The 17,174-nt window shown below is 41.6% G+C and overlaps 1 protein-coding gene across 1 annotated transcript in view; it reads left to right on the forward strand.

Moving 5' to 3' along the window:
* The window catches only part of SV2C (synaptic vesicle glycoprotein 2C), a 214,759-nt gene that overhangs the window by 175,638 nt on the left and 21,947 nt on the right, over window positions 1-17,174 (forward strand). The window contains exons 9-12 of the mRNA XM_029942459.1: window positions 3,398-3,556; window positions 6,634-6,767; window positions 8,819-9,022; window positions 9,488-9,647. Of these exons, the coding sequence (XP_029798319.1) occupies window positions 3,398-3,556; window positions 6,634-6,767; window positions 8,819-9,022; window positions 9,488-9,647 (657 nt within the window). The remainder of the gene's footprint in view (window positions 1-3,397; window positions 3,557-6,633; window positions 6,768-8,818; window positions 9,023-9,487; window positions 9,648-17,174) is intronic.

The raw sequence follows: 17,174 nt of genomic DNA on the forward strand, positions 1-17,174 counted from the left end.
CCCCATGGCTTCTCCACCCTCCTCTCCTCATTTGCTCAGTGCCAGCCACACCGGCCTCCTTACTTTTCCTCCAACATGGCCAAAACCGCTCCCATCTCAGGGAACTGCCTTGGCACTGCCCCCAGACACTGCCCACCTCATTTTCTCACCTCTTTTGGGACTTTGCTCAGAGGTCACCATCCCTAAGCTCTGTTTTTTTTTAATTTTCTAAAATGTTTTATTTATTTTTGAGAGAGAGAGAGACAGTGACAGAGTACAAGCAGGGGAGGGGCACAGAGAGAGGGAGACACAGAATCTGAAGCAGGTTCCAGGCTCTCAACTGTCAGCACAGAGCCTAACATGGGGCTTGAACCCACGAACCATGAGATCATGGCCTGAGCCAAAGTCAGATGCTTAACCAAATGAGCCACCCAGGTGACCAATGCCTTATCTTAATTATAGTCCCTCAGTTTTTCCTACCCCCTTCTCAGTCTTATTGTCCCCCACCTAGAGCACCTTCCATCTTCCAATATACAAAAACCATCTTTATTCTGCACAGCTCTCTCCCTCTCTCTGGAAGTTCTATGAGAATAGGGATTTTAAGCTGTCTTGTTCACTGCTGTTTGCTTCTGGTACATACTAAGCACTCAATAAATAGTTGCTAGATGAATGAAACCACCATATATGTGTTCTAAGAAAAGAGGAGGTAGGGAGAAAATTGCAGAATTTTGTTTGCTAATAGGTTTAGAATATTTGTGTCCAACTCTGTTTTGCCTAATATACTGTTTAAAAGAGGCAGTTAGATAATTCCCTATGCTTTCAGGTCAGTAGGCTCCTAGTGCCCAGTAGAGCCCAGCATGTTTGCTGCAGGTTCTAACTCTAAACATCCCTAGCTCAAAACAGGTGAGTAATCCAAGATAACGGATCTTTTGCAGCACTATGACATGGAGTAAAGGGAAAGAAGGGAAGTGTGGGTCAGGAGACCTAATATCTCATCCTGCTCTGCGACCTGAAGACACTCCCAAGTTTCATTTCCTTATTTCCAAGCTAAGAGGGTTGGTTCAGAATATGTAAAGTCACTCCCACTCAAGTTCTAGAAGGCACATTAATCTATGAAGGCAGAGAAGGCTGAAAATTAACAGATATTTAGTGCCTACTGTGTGCTAAACACTTTTCTAGGTACAAAGATAAGCCTATTGAAAGTTCTACTCTTAACGTAGAAATTTACATGGTAATATCTAGTTTGTTTATATTTTGTTACTTATGACTGAGCACATTTTAAGCTTTATAACTTCCTTAGACTATCCCTGAAATGTCAAATAGAGCCTAGCATTTAGTGGATATGCAGTAAATGTTCACTAAATAAATAAAATCTTAGCTGAAACTCCTCTGTGTCATTGAGGATGTATGTTCCAAGGTAATGTGCTTCCTTAGCAGTTATTTTTAGAGATTTTTGTCTTGTGTATGTGAGTAAGGAGCATTGTGATAGAAGGTGCATCCATGAGTCATTTCTGATTTAGTAGCCACCCACTCACCCCGTAAGCAATTAATTCATAGTCTATGAAGAGAAGGGCTTGGAATCTATAGAATCCCAAGGCAGAGATGTTTTAGAAATCCTGATGACAATGATGATGATAAAAACTGCTCTTTTGAGCACTCACTGTGTGCCACGTACTTTGCATCCCATTTAACCTGAGTAACCACCCGGGAATGTGGACAATGTCATCATGCTGAAATTAGAGATGGGGTAACTCAGGCTAAGGTAAGTGTGTATCAGAAGAATCACCAATAGGGCTCGGTCTCCTGAGTTTCTGATGCAGCCACCCTGGAGGACACCTGACAGTTTGCATTTGTAGCAACTTTTCAAACGATGCTACTGCAGGTACTGGTCCAGAGACCCTTCTCTGGGAACCGCCAACTTAGAGCAGCACTGTCCACTGGGAACAAAATGCAAGCCACATGGGTCATTTTAAATCTTTCAGCAGCCACACTGGAGAACACAAAAGGAAATAGGTGAAATTAATTTTAAGATTTTATTTAACTCATTATGCCCAAACAAGTGTAATTTCAAAATGCAGTCAATATAATAATGATTAACTTTAAGTTCTTTTTTTCATAAGTCTCCAAATTTGGTATTTTACACTTGCAGCACATCTCATCCGGTCTAGCCACATTTCTTGGGTTTCTTTTTTAAGTTTGTATTCAAATTCCAAATAGTTAACACACAGTATAGTATTTGTTTCAGGTGTACAATATAGTGATTCAACACTTCCATACAACACCTGGTACTCATCATGATGAGTGCCCTCCTTCTATATATGTATATCACATCTCCTTCATCCATTCATCACTCAGTGGACTTGGGCTCTTTCCATAATTTGGCTGCTGTTGTGATAGTGCTGCTACAAACATCAGGGGGCATGTATCCCTTTGAATCAGTATCTCTGTATCCTGTGGATAAATACCTAGCAGTGCATTTGCTGGGTCATAGACATTTTTCTAGAGAAGACATAGAGATGGTCAACAGATGCATGAAAAGGTAACATGACTGATCATCAGGGAAATGCAAACCCAAACTAGAATGAGAAATCACCTCACACCTGCCAAAATGGCTAAAATTAGAAACAAGAAACAACAGGAGTTGGTGAGGATGTGGAGAAAGGGGAATCTTCCTGCACCATTGGTGGGAGAGCAAACTGGTGCAGCCACTCTAGAAAACAGCATGGAGGTTCCTCAAAAAGTTAAAAATAAAACTATGCCTACGACCCAGCAACTGCACTAGCCACAGTTCAACCACTCAGTAGCCATCTGCGGTTAGTAGCTGCCATACTGGGGAACACAGCAGCATGACTTAGTTGTCGTCTGCTGGCATAAGATGTTAGAGAGCAAGGCGGCAAGTGGAGATACCCTGAATGACCCTTTCCCAGCCTCAAACCACTTGAGAAATGGTTCTCTGCCCTCAGGGTAGCAGGATCACAGTAGTGTAGAAACCAAGAAATATTCCCCATTAGTAAAGAGGCCATTCTTTAAGGATACTCACGTTGGAACCCAGGAGTTCGTCCCAGCAGACTAGGAGATGAGGTTGCTCAGTTAAGCCTGGTGATGAGAAAAACTTTAGAGCCAGGATGCCATGTGTTGATAGAGGATGCCCATCCCTTCCCAAAGGAAGAGTGCAGGAATTCTATATTTGAGATTCCCTAGGTCAAGTCATCTGTCTAGCCTGGTATTTGCAGACTTAACCATGGCAGAGAGGGGGAAATACAGATTACTGTTTAATGATACCTAATATTATAGGAGACGGTCACGGTCAGAAGTGCTTCTCCAGGAATCACCACCTCTCTGAAAATGGCAGGGAGGCATCACCACCACTGGAATGCTGGCACCTTTACAAACTCACGTGTGTTTCTTGTCTTTGCAGGTATTATGGATTATCTGTTTGGTTCCCTGATGTCATTAAACATCTGCAGTCGAATGTGTTGCCAGTTGAAAAGATAGAGAGAGAAAAATTTTCAAATTTCACTGTTAACTTCACAATGGCAAATGAGTTGCATACTGGAGCGGAATACGACAATGGCAGGTCCAAAAACTTTAAAATAACTTAATTTGCTCTGTGTTCTGAGAAATGTATGTCTCATTAGCCATCATGACCCTGAAGCATGCACGGATTGTTTTAGTTTGTAAATTAGTCATTTTCAAACTGAACTTAAATGCTTCCAAAGGGGCTTTAAAGAAAAGGTACATATGTATCAGTACTTTACTGAAAATAACTTCTGAAACAGCTGCTTTACATTTATTTAGTGGAATCGACTGGTAAAAAAGCAAATTTAGAGAGACTCTGGAAAGCAACAAAATAAATTATGGGAGAGAAGAGCGAAGAGTGCGAGAAAATAGAATGGGTTATAGTGTAATTTAATCCAGAGAAGAAATGTCAATTGTCATTTGCTGCCTGTCTCCTATCCCAGCAAAAGTGGACCACTTTTCAGAACCTCTTCTCAACAATTGGTATTAAATTGTATAAGGAACACTTTGAATTAGAGAACAGGAATGGTTCCCCAAAGTTAAGGGTTTTGAAAATCTGGAGTAAGTTAGCAAAGAACATTTAAAAAAATTTTTAATGTTTATTTCTGAGAGACAGAGCATGAGCATGAGCATGAGCAGTGGAGGGGCAGAGAGAGAGGAAGACACAGAATCTGAAGTAGGTTCAGGCTCTGAGCTGTCAGCACAGAGCTCGACGCAGAAAGTGCTCAAACTCATGGACTGTGAGATCATGATCTGAGCCAAAGTCGGTTGTTTAACCGGCTGAGCCACCCAGGCGCCCCAGGATATTTTTGAAGATGGAATCTGGAAGGCATCTTGATAAGAAGAGAGAACTGGCTAAGGAAAGTGGTTCTGGTCCATTCTTTTAGGGAGGGAAAGGATGGACAACATCATTCTGGCCATCAGTTGTTGTCTGAGCAAATAATTGCTGGTTTGAGCTTCTGATGGTTAACATCATTCTTAGGAGGTTGTCCCAAATGCAGAAGTGGTAAAAGTAATAGTAAAACTTTTAAATAATTTGTCCTCCAGAGCAAAACTAGTTTGGAAGGATGAGAACGAATTCTATAGGGTGTTTATGGTCTGCATAATGAAAGGGAGAATTATGAATTAGGAGATAATTGTTTAAATGAGCAATTCCATGAAGGGTCTAATCCTTAGCCATGCCATGTCAAGCCACGTAGGATCACCTTTACTCTCACACATAAAATACCAGCCCAAGTCTGCACTGGTTTTACCACCAAAACCTTAAAGTCCAGTGCTCTATAATTCCAGGGTAAAAATTAACATCATTTATTTCTAAAGTATTGTTATTCTGTTAGGAGTGTCTAATATGGGTCTCTGACATGTTTTAAGTGATATTTGTTGAAGTTCTAAGCCAACTCTTCAGTCATCACTAAGAAACTTTTTACATTAGCCATACAGTGATTAGTAATTTTAATAGTATGAAAACTCTTATAAAACATACGTATTTATTTTAGAAGGTGATAGAATATTTACTTGTTTGTCTTTTAGGAAAAGTGAAATGCCATTAACTGACTCCATTTTTACAAATAACTTTTCTATTCAATATCACAAAATGGCAACTCTTTTCAATGTCGTGCTTCGGGTGTGGAATAACCTCTGGGGTAGACTATCATGAAACAAAGCAAAAAAAGTGTAGAATAATGTGTCTCATCTGCTAGCACTCCATATACAGAAGGCTCCTGAAGAGCACATGAGAACTTGGCAACACTGGTTATCTCTGGCAGAAGAATTGGTGCCTTGGGAATGGGTGGGGAAAGACTTACTTTATCCTTTTTCGATGTTTTGATCTTTGAACCTTGGGCACTCTGTGTATATATTATCCATTCATAAAAAACCTAAAAATTACTTCCCCTTTCTAAATTCAGTTCAATTTTAGAAAATTGATAATATTCTTAAAATGCATCATTATTGACCCTTCTTTTTAATGAATAAATGTATGGTTTGGATGATTTTACTCTGGACCCTAGGAGTGAAGGTTGATTTAAGGTTACTTCTTAAGATGGTGATCTGTTAGACCACAGCACACTTTGAGCTGACAAATGCAATCAGGCATTAAGGAGAGAACAATTTTGAAAGTACTAAAGAATATGTAGATTTTAAGTCAGTCACCTGGCTTGCATGGGTAGCTCAGACCGTTCCTGTCCCTACCAGAATTGGTATTTTGTATAACTTCTTCTACAGGTGAACAAGCATTTTCCTCCGAGTGACTGGCTAAGTATATACTCATGGTCTCTTAATAACTTAATGAGACACATTGATGTCTATCAATCCATGTCTCCTAGGGGGCCTTACCAACACGGACAGACATGAGTCATAGACTCCTCTAAAATGTTAGGATCATCATGACTATTAATCCTCTTTCCCACCTATAATCCCTGCCTTGTAGCTCCCAGAAAGCTATCTGAGCAGGCAGATACCTGTTTTGGAAACATCGGCATGTTTCCAAAAATAAGCAGAGCTCTCTTGCCACTCTGCTTGGCTCAAGGAATACCTACTGGCTGTGAGAAGAAAAATATTCATGGAAATGAATGTAACCTATGAGTTTCTTGAGCTTGGAGCAAATTATCCCTCACATAAATGAAGCAGAATGCTCCTGTCCTCTCTTCAGATGCTAGAATGAAGAAGTCTTGAGTTTTTAGCTTGGCAAACAGATTTTCATTAAAAGTGAGCATGAGAATACATTCTCAGTTTAGAGCCTTTAACCCCAAAGGGAGAATATTTAAATAAAGGCCTATGAGCAGGAACAAGAGGATAGGATTGAAAAATAAGGAATCAGTAGCCACAAGAAAGCTCCAGACTCTCTACTGTCAATAGCATACTCCACAAAATCTTTTGCAAACATTGCAAAAGCTAAACGAAGGTATCTTGAATGCCTTCTCATCTGCTGGAAAATAATATTGGTGGGCAATGAAATAGCCCATGGACAGACTGCATGAGGAAAAGGTAAGAAAGCTAAGAGCCTAGAAACTCCAGAGGCCAATGTCCTGTATGGAAAGTTTGTACTGGGGCATCGGATCTCTCAACCTGTTTGACTTCACTTCAAACCCTGATGGACATAGTCATTGATAAGAATCTTTTGTGTGTGTTGGGCAGATTTCTAGGGATCAAGTTCAAATCTGTAACTTTCAAAGATTCGGTTTTTAAGAACTGCACGTTTGAGGATGTGACTTCAGTCAAGACCTACTTCAAGAACTGCACATTTATTGACACCGTTTTTGATAACACAGGTAGGTGTGGTATTTCACCTGCCCAGGCCCTCTTCAAATGGCCCAGTTCTTGGCAGAAACATTATACCCCTGTGTGGGCAGAGGTTTATGGGAAAGTAGATATTAAAGTGTAAAGGAATGAATTTCCTTAATCAGGTTGGATCATAGTTAAGCTTCTGTTGTCTCCATCAGATTTATGCAGTTGGACTTGCTGAAGTTCAAAGTTGAAAAAAAATCCTTTGAGTAATTTTGAAGAAAAGAATTAACCAGTAATCTGTTTGTTTTGATAATCCTGGTTTCAAATTCTGATGTCCACTTAAGTGATCATGCTTGAACTGCAGTCAACAGAGATGGGCGGAATATGGCTGTTCTTAATCAGATAGCTTTTTAGTCCAGTCCATGTAATAGTCTGGAAAACTCCCCAGGACAAAGAGCAGGGGGATGTGGGAACACTAATAGAGCACCTACTATATGCTGGTTCCTACTCTCTGTCATTAGACATTCATTATCTCATTTGCTGAGATGATAGTGGAAACTTAGAAAAATTAAGTAATTTGGCTACATTCTTAGACCTGGTAACAGTTAACATTTGAAACCAGTTTTACCTGATTGCAAAGCCCATGCTCTTCCATTCCTATACTCTGGTCCATCTGTCCTATGAGTCCAAAATAACAGCCCCACACTGGTGGAGTACAGCACTCCCCTCTTGGCCACCCTGCCCTCTTGGTGCTCAGACAGGATCCAGAGCTGCCTACCTCCAAATCAGAGTGGAATCAAGTGCCTTCTGGTTTTTGTAAATAGTGCAATCATGGTCTTCTAACCCTGCAACCTCGGAAGACCAGCTTTTGAGGCGGATCTTGATGAGCAAGGACAAGAACAGTTTAAAAAAAATTTTTTAACATTTATTTATTTTTGAGATACAGAGAGAGACAGATCATGAGAAGGGAAGGGGCAGAGAGAGAGGGACACACAGAATCAGAAGCAGGCTCCAGGCTCTGAGCTGTCTGCACAGAGCCCAGTGCAGGGCTCAAACCCATGCACTGTGAGATCATGACCTGGGCGAAAGTCAGACACTCAACTGACTTTTTTAGGTCTTTATTTTGAGAGAGAGAGACAGAGAGTGAGTGAGGGAGGGGCAGAGAGAGAGGAAGACACAGATTCAAATTCTGTGACAAGATAAGTTTTGATTCCCACTGTCTTTTAGCAAAACCCACCATCTTCTGCAGCCCCTCCTTTGATAGATCCAAGTTCAGAAGGAAAAAAATAAGCAGCGACTTTCCAATCAGCTTCTAGGAAGGAACTCTTATTCCTTTGTGTGTTCCTCCACTTTGACCTCAACTTACAATTCAGCCTAAAGAGCCCAACAAGAGTCCTGTCCCTTTTATCTCCCTCAGAGCCCTTAAAATAGCCATGATAAGGCTGATTCATACACATTTTGAAACAAATTGTTTTTGTAATTGTAGTAGGGAAGCTCTAAGTACTATAATGGTAGTCCTTATGTAACATGATAATTAGAACAAAGTAACATTATAAAGGAATAAGCAAGTAATATAATTAGCAATGGTCAACCATGAGAAATCAGAAAATAAGTGAACTCTTTAATTTATTCCTTTATTCAACAAATGTATGCTTCATTCAGGCTACTTTGTAATGTGAGGTTCTAGACTAGCCCCTGTGCTTTGGCCAGGTCTTGAAGCCCTCAAGGAGTTTACAATACCATAATTCCTTTCTGAATTCTTGAAAGAATTCAAGATTTTTCTGAAATCTTGACCCATATTTTTTAAATTTTTTTTAACATTTATTCATTTTTGAGGGTAAGAGAGAGTGTGAGTGGGGGAGGGGCAGTGAAAGTGGAAGACAGAATCAGAAACAGGTTCCAGGCTCTGAGCTGTCAGTACAGAGCCAGATGCGGTGCTCAAACTCACAGACCATGAGATCATGACCTGAGCTGAAGTCAGATGCTTAACCCTCTGAGACACCCAGGTGCCCCATTCTTTCCTGAATTCTTGACAGGCTTTCTTCTACTGGTGCGGAACTGTAAATAGCTTGATAAATTGTCTTTGCATCCACAGATTTTGAGCCATATAAATTCATTGATAGCGAATTTCACAACTGCTCATTTTCTCACAACAAAACGGGATGCCAGATTACCTTTGATGATGACTATAGTGCCTACTGGATTTACTTTGTCAACTTCCTGGGAACATTGGCGGTGTTGCCAGGGAACATTGTATCTGCTCTGCTGATGGACAGAATTGGACGCTTAACGATGCTGGGTATGTGCTCAGTTTCATGTAAAATCAAGGAGCCGCCCCTGCCGTCCACAGGGAGCCTGTTTCCCACTCTACTCCCTGTCCCCTTAGGGATTTGCATCCCACAGAGATGAGGAGAAACCGCTTAAGACCTTTCATTAAAACTAAAAATTATGTCTAATTACATTTTATTTGAGCAGCTTCCATGAGTTAACGGACTGAAAAAGTAATTATGTGTGACTAATGTATATTTTTCCACTTAAGTAGCTGAGTAATTGATGATGTGCATTGCATGCTTGCTGTGTTTGGAAGGCAGTTAAAGAGGCAAACTTTTAATACAGGTGAACATACCCATACCTGAGCTTTATGAAGTCCAGGATACACCTTTCCCCTTGGGATTCAGTTTTGCCGAGAGATGTTAAAGACCAAGGTTCCTGGTCTGCTAAGATGATGAGAAACATTCTGGTCTTTTGTCTTTTTCATTGGCAGGTGGCTCTATGGTGCTTTCAGGGATCAGCTGTTTCTTCCTCTGGTTAGGCAGCAGTGAATCCATGATGGTAGGCGTGCTGTGTCTGTATAATGGATTGACCATCTCAGCCTGGAACTCTCTGGATGTGGTCACTGTGGAACTGTACCCCACAGACCGGAGGTATGTTGAAATGGGCCTCTAGGAAGAGGAGCTCTGAGCTTCAGGGAAAAGTCATAGAATATAAGCCAAACTAATTTCCCAAGGGAAGTGAAAATCCAAAAACTGTATCTGGTTTAAGAGGTTGTAGTGTTCACTCATATCTTTTAAAAAGAAAATGTAAGGGAATAAGTTGTAGCAGGAATAAATAATAGAGCAGTGAAACCGGTGAAGGAATTTAATTGTGCCCCTGACTTAGTTTGTTGGCTAACAATAGGAGGAACCTATAATGAAGAGATGAGGAGTAGGATTTAATAGCCCCTCCTGACCCACATTTTGAGTTGCTAATCAGTCCTGAGAGGGTGCTTACTGTCCTTTGCAAATGTCTACATGAGCTCTGTATTAAGCAACCACGCAGAAGTCTCTAGACCGTATCTCTTGACCTTTTTGGTCTGTTGGAGGGAAGCCCAACACATTTCCAGTTACAACAACAGCAACAACAAAGATTGCTAATAGAAGAAAAGTATGCATCTGTCCCAAAGTGGAGACAAAAAGACTGCCCCTTTATCAGAGAAGGGGCTAAAAGGTAGAGTTTGGGGGTAGAGCTGTAGCAGCTGAAAAATGGAAAGAATAGAAGCCCTGTTTTTCCATCTGACATGAGCAAAGACAAATGGCCTGTGCCTTCTTTTATTTCATGTATACTTTGTCACCACGGAAGCCCTTTCTGCAGGAGGATAGGGTCAGTAGTCTCTGGACTCTGAAATGGAGAAGAGATTTTCCTAGGACTAAGCAAACATTTGGGATAAGAATTTTCAACTGATCCTGAGTCCCTCCTTTTGTTTGTTGGCCCCAATGGGGTACATTCTCTGCCTGTGCAGACTCTCTAGCTTATATTTCTTCTTCATGAACATCTATTGCTGAGTGGATTGGGTCACTAGAGGAATTACATACCCACCTCCTGCAGAACATCTCAAACTCTCATGGATGTCTTCTTATCAAATATTCTAATCTAGACCCCGAGTGACCTCCTATTGAATATGTAGGCTCTGAAAGGAACCATGTACTCCACATAAAGAATCTCCTTCATTCACACCAAATATTAATTCTCATTTGTGACTGAGGTCCTGAGAGAAATGCCAGAGGCTTTGAAATGAGGGTGCTGCCAAAAAAAAAAAAAAAAAAAAAAGGAGAGAGATTAAGACTCATTAAGATTCTGCAGTATTAATTGGGCATTCTTTTATCAACACTTCATCCTGTAAACAGGGCCCAGAGGTAGATTAAACTATACATTTAAAATACCCCTCTTGAGGTTCATGGGTGGCTCAGTCAATTGAGCATCTGACTCTTGATCTCAGCTCAAATTATGATCCAGGGTCTTGGAATCGAGCCCCGCATTGGAGTCCACACTGGGCATAGAGCCTGCTTGGGATTCTCTCTCTCTCTCTCTCTCTCTCTCTCTCTCTCTCTCTCTCTCTCTCTCCCTCTCTCCCTCTTCCTCCCTCTTCCCCCTCCCTCTCCCTCTCCTCCTCCCACAAGGGTATGCTCACGTTCTTGTTCCCTCTCTCTCTTAAAATAAAATTAAATTTAAATTAAACCCTTAATGTTAAAGCAAGTCTATGGCATTGCTAGATACCTTTCTGTAATGCATTTAAGAGTTTGATACTATTCTAGATGAATCAGCTGTTCATCTCTCTACCAGAGGGGATGGTACTCTTCTATGGAAAAATCTGGCTTCAGAAAAAAACCCATGAATTTGGCAGATTCATCCCATAAGAAACATGGGCCTGCTAATTCTGTTATTGAAAATGTTAAGCATCAACTAAGGCAAGAACAGAAACATGCCCAGATTTTATTAGAAGACACGCCTGTGTGAGAGAGAAGGAGGGAGGTGAACTCTGGGAAAGTTACCCTGAAGCACAAGCCCCAGCAAAGGAGTGAGAAAGGACATTTGGGTGGAGGGCCCCAGACCTCCAGCAGTCTCAGGAAGGTTTGGCAAAGCTGTTGAGGGGGGCAGGGAGTGACATCAGCTTCAAACAAGTCCTGTGTGTCCCCAGAACCAGCCTGCAGCAGCACTCCAGGTGCGCTCAGTTACGGGAACAGCAGAACACGGGGATGGATTTCAGAGCACAGCCACTGGGGCAGCAACGTGGATGTCCAAAAGGGTTGTATACAGCACAGCCACACCTTTGCTGGCAGACATTCTCCAGGTCTTACGCAGATGTAATTAGGTAACGAACAGGAAGTCAGTCTGTCCAGTGACCGAGAGGTAACTGGTCCTCCAGAGCAGCACTGACGGGGCCCTGGTGAAGGAGCTAGAACTACCGACTCTGTTTCTAGCTAACACTGTCTCTCCCATCTCTGCCATGTTCCTCTGGGTCACGTAAAGAGGTCTCCGTGGCTCTCTGGCTCAACTGTTACAGGAAAACACCAACTGTTTTGAGTTCAAGCATCCCATGGCCTCTTCTCCCCATGAAGGCAGAAAAGACTACATCTTGACAAGAATTCTGACTAGAGCCTGTGATATTTCATATTGGAACTTGAGCACTGCCAATTCCTTCCCCAGTTTCTAGAATCCGCCCTTAATGATCACAATAGGACACTCTGATTCCAGGCCCTGAGCTCAAAAAGCAAGCTTTGAAGCCATTTAACAGAGTCCCTATTAAAATCCCAGTCCAAATGATTCTATCTGGGGAACATAATGTAAGGTATGGTCTAAGTGCTGTGGCAGTTATTTAACACTTGAAGCCACATTTGTCAAGCACATGATGGCTTTTCTTTTAATGTTATATACTTTTGGCTTTTACTAAGGCTTTTACTTTTTGCCTTTACCGTGAAAACACCAATAAGAACAGGACATCACCCTTTACAGTGTTCTTTTCCCTCTGTACACATCCCCTCCCCAACCCCACCCCCCCCCCCCAGTATGCAGGGAGCTCTAGGACCCCCTTGGGAGCAGCTGCTCTGTCCCTTCATTTCATATGATAAAAATTGGTAATTCTTCACATTTCACTCTCTCTTATGCAGTGAGGGGGCCTGTCTCTTCTAAATCTGCGTGGTCCAGCTAGCACTTTGTTCCTTCTCATTCCAGTTTGCCCTCTTTTCTTCTTCTTTTATTGAGTTTGCATTTTTCATAAGTTACCCTAAATTATTTCCCAAAGAGGCAGGAAAATTAAAAATTGGAACTAGAGATGCTTACTGAATAGCACTTCTTTGTGCCTAAAATGTGAAACAGGAAGTACTTACAAGCACTTTTTATAAAGGAAAGCTCTGTTTTTCCCTCTACATGCAACATTTTACTTCTGGACACCAGGTGTGGAAGTTTTCTTAATTTTCTATAATTTATAGCAAACACCCACTGGATGTCCTACAGCTCAATTCTGACAGCAGCTACCTAGAGATAGTCTCAGATCCTACAGGCTAAGGGCTCAGTTCCCACAAGACTACCCCCATCTCAGACACAAACACAAGTCAGGTTCTGACCAACAGGCTATAAACTGGAGTTCTCACGACCTCTTCCTTGGGTTTGAGAAGTTGAATGGCTCACAGAACTCAAGGGAACATACGCTTACATTTACCAATTTTTATAAAAAGATGCAATTCAGGAAGAGCCAGGTGGAAGAGATGCATAGGGTGAGGTATGAAGGAAAGTCCCAGGGGCGCCTCGGTGGCTCAGTTGGCTAAGCATCCGACTTCAGCTCAGGTCGTGATCTCACAGTTCGTGGGTTCAAGCCCTGTGTCAGGCTCTGTGCTGACAGACAGCTCAGAGCCTGGAGCCTGCTTCAGATTCTATGTCTCCCTCTCTCTCTCTTCTCCTCCCCTGCTCATGCTCTCTCTTGCTCCCACTCTCAAAAATAAATAAATATTTAAAATATATATATTTAAAAAAAAAAAGGAAAGTCCCAGAAGCTTCTGCTTCTCCAGATGGACTACCCTCCAAGTTCTTCCAGTGTTGACCAACCTGGAATGTCAGCATCTTATGGTTCAAGATTTTTATAGAGCTTAATCTCTAGCCCATCCCTTCCCAATTCCAACCCTCTAATCATTTGCTCTTTCTAGATCAGCCCCATCTGGTTGCTTTCTAGGGGCCCCAGCCTAAGTCACCTTGTTAGCAGAAACTCAGGCATGATGAGAGGGGTGCAGCATGAATAACTAAAGACAGGCCTGCCACTCAAGTTTGAGGAGCTAGAAACCTGGATAGAGATCCACCTATATTTCTTAGACCACACGTTTCTCCTATGTAAATGTCACTTATCTTTTAAACCTCAGCATCAAAAGTTAGCATGACATAATGATTGCAGTCTTAAACAGATACCCGATGACATTTCAGATTTCCCCTCAGGTTAGAAAAACCATGGACAGCAATGATGCATAATACACTGAGGGGCAGAAAAAGGAGTGGAAGGACCTTCACAAACACACAGACCTGTAGAAAACTCTGGGCTGGTAGTGCATCCCCACAGAGTCATTTTAGTGGAGTCTGTGTAAGATCCACTTTGTTGATGGAGATGTGAGGGAATCCATTTTTTTGAAATAGAAACTTAGGGAAACTTTTTATTATATTCCCTGACACTCTCTGACACCAAATATATGTTGTCTTTTCCAACACCAACCAATTCTCCAATCCTGGCACCACATGGAGTTAGCATCAAATCCTACAATTTAAGGTGCTTGGTGTCATTCGATTGTCTCTATTTCAGATGTCAGCTCCAAATGGAGTGCCCAGGTGACTCACACTTCTACCCAGCCAACTATAAATTAATAAATTTCCACAACCCTGAACAGGTGTGATAATTTACTATATAAAGTACTTGAGTGAGGTAAGGAAGAGTCCCAAGTGCAGGAGCTTCTGTTCCCATGGAGTTAGTTAAGGCACACGACCCTGCTCACATGGAATCCCTTCACCAGTCTGGAAGCTCTCTAGATTTATGGAGGTTTCATTATGGAGGCACAACTGATTAAATCATTGGTCATTGGTGACTGAATTTAATCTCCAGCACCTCTCCCTTCCCTAGAAGTTTGGAGTGGAGTGGGAAGCTAAAAATGCCAATTGTCTCTTCACATGGTTGGTTATTTCCAGAAATAAGCCCCCATCCAGAAGCTACCTAGGAGCCGCTTAAATTGGAGCAGAGATGACATATAGTTTTCTGTTTCTACGTGGGAAAACTGAGATTTTATTGTTTTTATTTTTTATAATGTTTATTCATGTTTTGAGAGGCAAGGAGGGACAGAGCATGAGTGGGAGAGGGGCAGAGAGAGAGGGAGACACGGAATCCAAAGCAGGCTCCAAGGTTTGAGCTGTCAACACAGAGCCTGGCACGGGGCTCAAACCCCTGAACAATAAGATCATAACCTGAACTGAAGTCAGATGCCTAACTGACTGAACCACCCAGGCACCCCAGAAGCTGAGATTTTAAAGACTGATACAACTCAGTGTTACCCCGAGTAGGTGAGGGTGGAATTACTGCTCAGAGACTGTTATAGGGATTCTAAAACCAGGCACAACATTTTTAGAGGGAGGAATTTTTTCCTATGGGGGAGGTGTTGCTTCCTCTGGCTGCTCTCAAGACTTGGTCTTGGCATGGATTTCTTTGGGTTACTCGTGTTTGAGATTCATTCAGCTTCTTGAATCAGTAGGTTTGTGTCTCTGGACATATTTGTGAGGTTTTTAGCCATTATATATTTGAATATGTTTTCTCTTCTTCTGCCTGAACTCCAGTGTCATAAATATGAGGTCCTGTGTTGTAGTCCCACAGACCTTGATGCTCAGGTGATTTGTTTCCAGTCTATTTGCTCCATTTTTCTGATTGGATACTTACCAGTTCACTGATTCTTTCCACTGACTCCTCCATTCTGCTATGGAGCCCCATCTCTAGGCATTTTTTTCTATTATTCATGGTGTTTTCTATATTGTATGTGTTTCAGGTGTGCTCATAATTGCTCAATGAACCATTATTACCATGACTGCTTTAAAATCTTTACCAAATAATGCTAATATCTGTCATCTCAGTGTTGGCAGTCTTAATTACCTTTTCTAATTCTGTTTGAGATCCTCCCAGTTGTTCTTAGAATGAGTGATATTCAATTGAAAGCAGCCATTTTCATGTTATGTTATGAGACTTTATTTTTTTAATATAATTTATTGTCAAATCGGTTTCCATATTGAGGAGGGCATCTGTTGGAATGAGCACTGGGTGTTATGAGACTTTAAGTCTTTTGTAACCCATTAATTTCTAGACCTCTCTGGGAGGAGAGAGGGGTATGCTACCTCATTATTGCTAGGTGAAGGTAGATGTCCAATGTCTCCACTCAGCCTCTATTAACAACCAAGAGGTGGTGTCCTCATTACTGCTGGCCAGCAGTGGGAGTCCAGTCTCCCCTTGTGATCATGATACCATGAAGGGAAAAAGGGAGAAGGGGAGGAGCCCATTACCAGTCAGCAAGAGATGAGAATTCCAGATCTCTATTTAGCTTTCCCTGATACTGCTTCCGTGGTGATATGGAGGCACCTCATTACAGTTTTGTGAAAGTAGGAGGCTCTTCATTGGCATTGCTGGTATGCCTGGAAGTTAGGCTACAATTTTTCTGGTATTTGTTTGGAAGAGAGAGAGTATTATCTAAAATTATTCTATCTTTCTAGGCTGCCCCTAGTTGGGCAAGAGAGAGCAGGGTTTGTGAGGCTTTTTAAATAATCTGTAGGTGGTGGTATTTCCACACTGCCATGTTCTTCGGTTCCAAGTCAGAGATCAATGCAGCAAATAAATAAATAAATAATACATAAAAAATGTTTAATGCAGGGTACTCACCTCTCAAGCTCCCTAGCTGCTCTGCTTTTTCCTTCTGTCTTTCACAGTCTTATGTTTGCTTTATAATAGCCAGTATTTTTAGCAGTAGTTAGTGGGAATACTCATGAAAGTATGACTATTTCATCTCCATATGAATTTTAATATTGTTCCTTTACTCAACTATTTTTTTTGAGTGCCTGTGATACAACACTGAATATGCTATTTGGGGTCAATACTCCCACAGAGCTTATGGAAAAAGGAATATCAGGTGCCATAGAGTAAGATCAGGGTGGTGAGGCAAGTACACAGTGCTCTGAAAGCAGAGAAGAGGTCTGCCTGTCACTTCCTGAGCAGTGACATCTGAGCTAAGACCTGAAAAATTGTAGGTGATAGCCAAGCAAAGAGACAGAGAAAGAACATTTCAGATTACATACCAAATACTCTCTGAAAATCTCTGGAAGCAAGAGCTAACACAGGTAAGTAAGGAACAGATCATGAGGACTTTATAACTTGCATTATCCTGTGGGTGATGGGGAGCCCTTAAATTGTTTTAGGAGGAAGAGGGACAAGATCAGACAAGAGCTAGAGAGTGTTCTCCAGTGGCCAGAAAGGCAGCAGGAGGACTGGCTAGGATGCTGAAAATAGTGATATGAACTAGAAAAATGGGGGTAGGAAGGGAGAGAGATCAATATTCAACATGTTCACAGAAAGTTCGAGGTACAATAAACAAAACTTCCTGATGGGTTAGATGGTGGGGTGAGGAAAGAGG

This window comes from Suricata suricatta, chromosome 6 (assembly GCF_006229205.1).
Source record: "Suricata suricatta isolate VVHF042 chromosome 6, meerkat_22Aug2017_6uvM2_HiC, whole genome shotgun sequence".
NCBI classification, from domain to species: Eukaryota; Metazoa; Chordata; class Mammalia; order Carnivora; family Herpestidae; genus Suricata; species Suricata suricatta.